The following is an 8,760-nucleotide window of genomic DNA, read 5'->3' on the forward strand; positions in this document are numbered from 1 at the left end:
ATGCTGTCACCAAATACAATTATGTCTATCCTCTGATTCAAGGTCAATCAAGAATGACCAAGTGTATTTATGAACTCAAGATACCTGAAACCTCTAGCCTAGAGCTCACGTAAGATATTTGTATGAATTTGCAAGTCATGAAGGGTTGGCAGGCAGAGATTGCTGGCCTGATGGGAGTTGGAGCCCAGCACTACCTGGAAGGCTACAGGTTCCCCATCGTTGGTTTAAAGGAAAAAAGCATCCTTAGTAAGCTGCTATTTAAGGCTGAAGAGTGACAGGAAAATGGAGAATGAAGCCTTTGCCCTGCCAAATTGTTTTTAAACTTTCAAAATCTTCCCCTGGCAGCTGAGGGTTCCAGGTGAGTTTGGAAGATCAGGCCTGGCGTCACCATTCAGCATCTGAGGCACAAGCAGCACAGCAGGGTCCATTGCAGGGCTGAAACCTGTCCACTTATATCTGGAGCCAGACCCGTTTACAATCATAAATATATCCGACCACTACTATGCAGGAAGGGGAAGAGGAAGCAGCTGGGGAGAACAGCATATTAAAACAATTTGGCTCCAGCTCCGTCTACTATTGGCCTAGTGCCCTACCAGTCCCAATGGACATCACCCACCACTGTTTACATTGTATCTACATATAACTGCTCCCCTAAACTTGGGGGGAAGCTAGACAGATTTGGAACCGTTCACAGGTTGCAGGTTTTTAATCGCACTGGACACTTTGACAATAGCACTAGCTCTCCCAAGTGCCTTTGCTATGAGAAAAAAACAACCCATTATAACCAGAAATACTTTATTATAAAATCTGCATGTAAACAAGTTAAACAATTAATGAAAGTGCAAATTAAAACTTCAAAAATTATATTTTTCCGTATTTTCTTTCACCCATCCAAATGCATATTGAATGGCCCTACTTCTGCCCACATTTAGTTTTAAAAAGATCATTGCTTTAATTTATTTACCAAAGAGAAGAGTGTACGAGCCTGCGTACATGTATTCAAGTTTTGCTCTGCAAAGGATACAAGTTGATGACCATACATTTTGTATTTGTGTGTGTGTGTGTGTGTGTGTGTGTGTGTGTGTGTGTGTGTGTGTATCATTGTCCATTCTCATCTTTGCATCCCTGATATCCACAGGACAGCTAGCAAATATACATAGTGAGAATGCAGGCATACAGAGCCGCTGACTTCGAAGTTAGTCCAGTAGCACACACTGAAGCTTATTAACCATTTCAACCCATGAAGACACAGTAATCTTTCTTCCAAGTCTTGTTTAGGAACAATAAGGCATCGAGCAGCATGTTTGCCTCCCAACTGCGTAGCTTTGTGTTACCAGAGTCCTTTCCCCCCCCCTTTCCTCACTTTTAACAGTCAAAGACACGTTCACAACCCACGCAAAACACACACCGCATCTGGTCCTGCTGAAAGCCATCTTTTAAAGGACTGACAAGTCGTGGCAAGATTTGGACTTGGCCTTAAATGCCATCTTCTTGTTGTTCTTTGCTACAATCCTCCCAAGGAATCGCTTGGCCTTCTTGCTGATGCTTTCCCTCCTTTTGGTGTTGGCCATCCGCCTGGCATTGTCTTCTTTGCTGTCTTTGCGTAGCCGGATTTGCCGGACTATCCCTTCAAAGAGGTCCTGGACGTTGTGATGCAAAGCAGCCGATGTCTCGATAAATTTGCAGTCAAACACGACAGCGCAGGCACGTCCCTCTGAAGGGCAGAAAGAGGGCACGGAATTACTTAACACTACGAAGGTTCAGCAAAGCAGACGCTCTGCTCTCAAACATGGGTGGAAAGAGACTGTATAAGAGTTGGAAGATATGATGGGAGATCATGCCTTTTGCCACATGGAACAGTGCCTAGGAAGCTGCTCTATACTGGGTTAGACCACTGGTATCAATAACCAGGCCTTCTAGTATTCCAGGAACCTGCTTGATTTTTTTTTTTTGCCCACTGGAAAGGGCTGTAGCTCAGTGGTAGAGAATCTGCTTTGCATGCAGAAGGTCCCAGGTTCAACCGCTGGCATCTCCAGGCAGGGCTGGGAATGTCCCCCCGACGGAAACCTGGAGAGCCACTGCCAGTCAGTGCAGACAGTACTGAGCTGGATGGACCAATATTCTGACTCAGCATAAAGCAGCTTCCTCTATTAAAACTTCTAGCCCACCTCTATAGGACTGGGCCTGTAGGAGCACAATGTCTAGGCACATACTTCAATGACTAAGGGCTAGTTCATTCACACATGAGCACTGCTTGACTTCTTTATGCTGGATTGGCAGCTGAGCGTTCAAACCAGCGCCATTCCCAAGGCCCTGTTTGCAGGGATTCTGCTCGTGGTTACATCTACAGTGGCCCATTGCACATGCAAGTCATCATGTGCACCTTGTAATCAAACAGGGAACATGCATTCATGAAAGCAGGCCCCAAATGCAGTGCTGGAGCTTTGGGGATCTGTGCTTTTCGATTTCTCCTATATTCTGCCCTATTTCTGCTGTGAGGCTGGTTGAATTCCTTGAGGGCTTAGCTATTTAGGAATCTCTTCCCAGAGTCACCATTAGAGCCTTACCAACCCCAACAGGAAATTGCCCAACACTTGAGTTTATATTCGGAAAATGTCTCTTACCGTCCACAGACACTTCCCGTGATCGGACCAGGTCACTCTTGTTTCCTACAAGAATAATAGGAATGTCCTCCGTTTGCCTCGCTCTTCGTAGCTGAATTCTGAGCTCAGAGGCCTTCTCAAAGCTCACTTTGTCTGTTACCGAGTAGACAATGATGTAAGCATCCCCCATTTTCATACTATGGTTCTGAAGCCACTGGCTATCATCCTAAAGTTAAAAACAGGAACAGAAAGGTTTGCATTGAACAAAGTTAATACCCGGTTAGACATTTTTGGCTTAGTAACTATTTGAGGCATAAAAATCATCCCACTGCGAGTACAATTTCTAAAGCCATGAGACATCATGACTGGGGAAACAATGCTGTACGCTCAGAAAAATTAAACCTGTTCTGGCATGTATGCATACAAGGGTACAAACATATCCACAGTCCAAACCAAGATGAGAAAGCTATAATGTGAGAACTCTAGGTGAGAATGGTTATCTGGATGTAAGGGGCAAGGCAAACGGAGGCAAGACAGGGAAGGGGCTAAAAAGGAAAAGAAGGCACAATACAAGCTTCCGGTTGTGCATATAATGTCAAGCTCTTGCTTTTCAAACTGTAGTATGGACTAATTGTCAATGGCAGTTGACAGAGAGGCCCAGTTGGTTCATAGTATTTGCCCACAGTAGGAGTATGTGGATGTAGGCCCTGCAATCCTATGCACATTTATCTGGCTGTCAGCCCCAGTGAACAGTGCGACTTACTTCTGGATAACTATGCACAGAATCAGGCAGGCTGCACAACAGTTTTATCACTCAGGCTGCATACACACTGTATATTTAAACTCATTTCCCCACCAGCCAAAGAATCCTGGGAACTGCAGTTTATGGGGTGCTGGGGACCATAGCTCTGGGAGGGGTAAACTACAGTGCCCAGGATTCTTGCAGGAGGGGATGTGTTCTAAATATATGGTGTGGATGTAGCTTGATCCTAAAGCATGGCATCTATTTGCTACCACAAAGAGATGAGGGATCCCAACAGCTGTACCATCTTGGAAACTCCGATTCTGCACGGATGTTTTGCCAGCACTGAAGATGTATACAGCAGCACCAACATTACACATCAAGATGCTAGTCCCATCAATTTACAGTACTGTAGTAAGTCTGCTATTTGGTATTACCAATATAAACAGGATACTATTGAACTTGCTGGAGAAAGCACTAGAACACAACAGCAAATGAATATAAGTTTGGCTGACATCTAAGCATACATAACATTTAATGCCTTACCTGCTCCCAAATGTCGAACACCACAAGAGAAGCTTCTTCACCATCAACGATGATAGATCTGTCATATGTATTGCCTAGAGAGGAAATAAAAGACATCAGGATAACAGATTCCCCCCCTGGGATATTTATAGTAAGGTAGTAGAATGGAGAGCATCAGAAAACCTTGTTTGAAACCCAGTTGAGACAACACTAAGAGCTGGCACTTTTACAAGTGCCATAACATGTTCATTCCACACTTTTAAGTGTGGCAGTTCCTACATTCTGGAACTCCCTGCCCATTAACATTAGGCAGGCACAGGTACTGTTTTCTTTTTGGCACCTGCTAAAAGTTTCTCTGGGTAGGCAAGTCTGCCTGAGCATATAAATTGGATGTGCATTTTAATCTGGAATTTTAGCTTATAATGTACACTTTTATCTGTTGAGATTTTATTCATTTTGCTTTTTTATAAACTTGTTTTTAACTTTGATTTTATTGACAATTGTAATATAAAATTTATATTCTTTGTAAGCTGTTTAGAGGCTTTACTGACAGTTAAGCAGTATACAAATTATATTAAATAAATAAAAACAAGGGACTGTACCCCTAAATGATCATAAGCTATTACAATGATCTTACAATTGTAAGTTGTTTTAAACTGTTTTTAAGGATGCATTTTAAATTGTTGCAACTTGCTCTGGGACCTCAGGGTGAATGGCAGGTAATTAATGAAGCACATATACACTGCGTACTCTTAACTAAACATGTTTATGTCTATCAGGTGAGTGGGCACAGGATTGCAGGATTCGGAAGCTAGTTCCATTTCAAAAATCCTCAGGCTGATGTGTCTTTAGGCAGAGATGCCAAATCAGTTGAAATATAAAAATATTAGCTTAACTGGGCAATTAAGCTAAGCACCTGAACAAACAGGATGCAGATACAACTCCTAATCTCGTGCACAAACAAAGCACCAGCCGCCATCCTTGTATAGCTTCTAATTATTGCACCTTCCAAATTTACTGTTGTACAAACTGTTCCAGTACAAGAGTTGATAGGAAAAAAACATGGAATGAATGCAATGCAAGCTTACACTTTAACATTTATTATGCTTTATTCAAGTTTGAATGGAAGGTAGAGGTGGGGGGCGGGGTTCAACTGTTCCAAGCAGAAGCCAAAGGGGAAAAAAAAGCATGGCACTTAGAAAAATATTAATGCCTTGGGGGTTTTAGACCGAAATGCAGCAAACAAAATTTGAGTTCCTTCAGTCCACCTCTTTTTCCAATCAAACAAAGAATATATCCGCCAAATTCACTGCTGCAACTTAAAAGGAGACCATTTTAACACAAAACTTTCCAGGTCTTTGGAAAGTGAATCAGAACACCTGAAGATTCTCCCCGACAGTTTCCCCTCCCCAGCAAAGGATGGTCTTGAAAAGATTGTGGGGGAAATCCACAAAACACAGAGATATTTTTAATAGTCATTCTAGAAAAGAACTACAAAGTGTTTGACTAAATTGGGATTATTAATATTTTTCTTCATTATATTTATATCCAGAAAAACATGTTTTGCATTGGAGTGCAAATTTTGTTGAGAGTTGTTTTACTCTAGAAAATGGCCAACTTCATCCTGTGCCACATTTGTATTCTGCCTTCCCTTCTTCCAGGTGTGTCCCCTTTTTATCCTCACAACAACCCTGCAAAGCAGATTAGGCTGAGAAATTAGAACCTTGGGCCAGTCACCCAGTGAGACTCACGACTAAGGTGGAGAGGGTTGCTCTTTTATTATTGGGGGAGAGTTTTCATTATTGTTTCTAAAAACTGTTATTCTGCAGTACAATTTGCAGTAGGGCAGGAGAAATAAGTAGGTTCATTTAAGTTATACACAATTGTCTAAAGTGGGAGGAACTGAGGCTCACTCCTACTTAGACCATAACCTCCAGCCTGGAAATCCTCTCTCCGGAAGCATGGACTGTCTTCAAGTCGGTCCTGACTTATGGCTACCCTATGAATAGGGTGTTTATGGTAAACGGTATTCAGAGCAGGTTTACTATTGCCTCCTTCCTAGGCAATGAAGGAAAACTCTACACATGCTTAGTCTTCATTTCCTTAAAATGCAGGTTCCTTATACAAAGTCAGGCCATTGGTCCATTTTTTTATTGGCAGACAGCTGCTGTCAAGCAGTGTAGACTCAGCAACGTTCAGAGACCCAAAGGTTCCCCATACCTGCTGTAGTAGACAATACTCTACTAGACAGCTCTGTGGTCTGACTCTATATCTGTTCCTTGTTTCACAGAAGAAGAGTGAGGAGAGCTGCATATGTACCATCCATTTAAAGCACACGGCTTCCCGCAAAGAATCCTGAGAACTATCGCTTGTGAAGGGTGCTGAGAATTGTAGCTCTTAAGGAAGGCAAACGACAGTTCTCAGAATTCTCCAGGGGGAAGACACGTGCTTTTAATGTATAGCTATAGCCCCAGTCCCCAGCAAGATCCAAAGGGGCACGATCCGTTTCCTTCTGATTCTCAACCATCGCCCTCCCACCACGAGGGCAGCCCTGTTCGGCCTCACTCACCCGCTTCTTCGGCGTCGGGGCAATCCTCTACGCCGCCGAAGATCCTGGCCAGGCTGGTCTTGCCCACGCCGTGCTCGCCCAGCAGGATGACTTTGTAGAGCTGGTTGTCCGAGTCGCTGCCCGAGGAGATGACCGAGTCGGAGGAGTCCGACGCCCAGCCCTGGCGGTGCGCCTCCTCCTCGGTCGGGTTGTAGGAGGTGCAGCGCACCAGGTTGGCGAGCTGGCCCCGTGGGGAGGGCGGCAGCGAGGCCTGCAGCTCCCGCTCGTCCACCGGCATGCTCCGCCGATGTAGGTGCTGCGGCTGGTGGTGGGCGGCGAAGGGCGTGCTGCCGCGTCGCTTGTCCAGGTACCTCAGCTTGTCGCCGCGGTTCAGGGTCATGGGGGCACCTGGCAGAATAAAGGGGGGGGGAGAAGAGAGGTCTCAGAGCGTTCACACGATAGTGTCATTAATCTGGAGTAAGCCTCCCCCGTCCATGGCTGCGATACGCCTCAGTTCCACATTGGGTGGGAGTGACACTTTGACCAACTAAAGGCGTGACTTCGAAAGCAAAGAGGCGGAGGGGCAAACATAACCGCGAGGCTTTGGAGCTCCTCATTTCATCCGGAGTAAGCGCCACACTCCAAATCCGCATACTGGGTTGTATTCAGTTAAACACTACTCAGAGTAGACCCGTTGAAATCTGTCTAAGTAGATTATGTCCATTAACTTCAATGGGTCTACTCCAAGTAGATCTAGCGTTGAATACCACTCATCCATTGACATGCAGCGCGGAAATGCTTAAAGAGAAAGAAACTACTCTCACACAGAAAAAACCCTGAGATTACAAAAGGCCAGTGAATGTACAGAACACACACTCGCACACAGGTTCTGCTCCGCATCAAGCCTTCCCCGGAGTGGCACCCAGGAGGCATAAGTAATCCGAAGCAGTGTTACCGATCTATGGATGGTAAAGACGTATTTAAAATGAATGGGTAGAAATTAACTGTACGTGATTGAATGTGACTAACAAACGCAGAGACAACTGGAGGAAGAGTACAGTGGATCAGCATCTGCTTCTGCATATACAGGCGCGGGAGTTTTGAACAGCGTTGGACAAAACAGCGGCGGCATATCGAATTCTGCCACCATCAGGTCCCCGCTCGGTCCCTTCCGAAAGATCCTGGCCAGTCTGATCCCGATCCGGTCCTCTCCCCAGCTGCAGAATGGCTCTGCCGTCGAAACAAGCGCCGCCCGATTTTCCCCACGCCGAAAGCTACCCCGCATTAACAACCCCGTATGACAGAGAGTCGACTTACCTCGGAAGCGATACTTATTGAGAAACAGGCTAGCAAAGCTCCGGCTCCCTTTCTACTCGCGTCTAGTTCAAGCTTTACGATTTGTCTTATTGCACCGGTGCCTCTCGGCCCTATTTATGCAGCTTCTAGCAGCCGGGCTCCTCCTCGTCTTGTGACGTCAGGACGAGCAACCGTCCAACCAGGTTCTGAATCAGACTTCCAGCGCTCCTCTCCTTCCCACCCAGCCCCCACTGAGGGGAGAGGGAGGAGGTACCAGACAGGAGCTGGATTAGTCACTGTCATTTCTGCACCCAGCGGTGGAGTACCCGAATTGGGGGGTCTTCCTGGCTGTTTTTTAAAAATGGATCGAATGAAGGGTATTGCCCAGCCCTAAGTAGGCGAGCAACCAGTGTTTGCTTTTTCTTCTTGTACAGTAGTTTTTAAAGAATGTGCAAGCTTTCAGAGTTACATAGGACTTTTAAGCAAACAGGAAAGGTACCTTGGAGGTCCTTTCCAGCTCTATGATTCTGTGATGCTATACAGAGCCGCACAGAGCAAATAAGCAGACAGGTATAAATGTCACTTTTATGCATTTCTTTTTTAATAGATTTTTTAAATTGGAAAAATAAATATCAAAGTATAAAATCTAAGAACATGGCAAAGTGTCATACCTTTAGCGGACCTTTAGCGTGGCACCTACCCTTTGGAATTTTCTCCCCTTAAATATTAGACAGGTGCCATCTCTGTTGTCTGTTTGGCGCCTACGGAAGACCTTCCTCTTTCAACAAGCCTCTTAAGTAGAGACCTTTTCCCAATCTGCATCTGTTTTGAAATTGCTTTTTAAGATGTTTTTAAAGATGAAAAAAATATTTTTAAGATGTTTTGTTTCTGAGATGTTTTTAGTGTTTTGTTCTTTGTTTGCCGCCCTGGGCTCCTTCTGGGAGGAAGGGCTCCTTCTGGGCACCTCATTTTAAGAAATATATAGACAAGTTAGAGCGGGTTCAGAAGAGGGCGATGAGGATGATAGCCGGTATGGAGAACAAGTC

General features: G+C 44.9%; 1 protein-coding gene across 1 annotated transcript; it reads right to left on the bottom strand.

Annotated features, from left to right (window-relative positions):
- Window positions 1-760: 760 nt before the first annotated feature.
- Window positions 761-7,815, bottom strand: RRAD (RRAD, Ras related glycolysis inhibitor and calcium channel regulator). Its single transcript, XM_061593872.1, has 5 exons — window positions 7,736-7,815; window positions 6,440-6,826; window positions 3,892-3,965; window positions 2,625-2,829; window positions 761-1,714 (listed from the first exon to the last, which is right to left on the bottom strand). Exons 2-5 carry the CDS (start codon window positions 6,816-6,818, stop codon window positions 1,437-1,439), a joined length of 936 nt encoding a protein of 311 aa, XP_061449856.1. The 5' UTR covers window positions 6,819-6,826; window positions 7,736-7,815; the 3' UTR covers window positions 761-1,436.
- Between the last annotated feature and the right edge of the window lie 945 nt (window positions 7,816-8,760).

The sequence above is a fragment of the Rhineura floridana genome, chromosome 13 (assembly GCF_030035675.1).
Source record: "Rhineura floridana isolate rRhiFlo1 chromosome 13, rRhiFlo1.hap2, whole genome shotgun sequence".
NCBI classification, from domain to species: domain Eukaryota; kingdom Metazoa; phylum Chordata; class Lepidosauria; order Squamata; family Rhineuridae; genus Rhineura; species Rhineura floridana.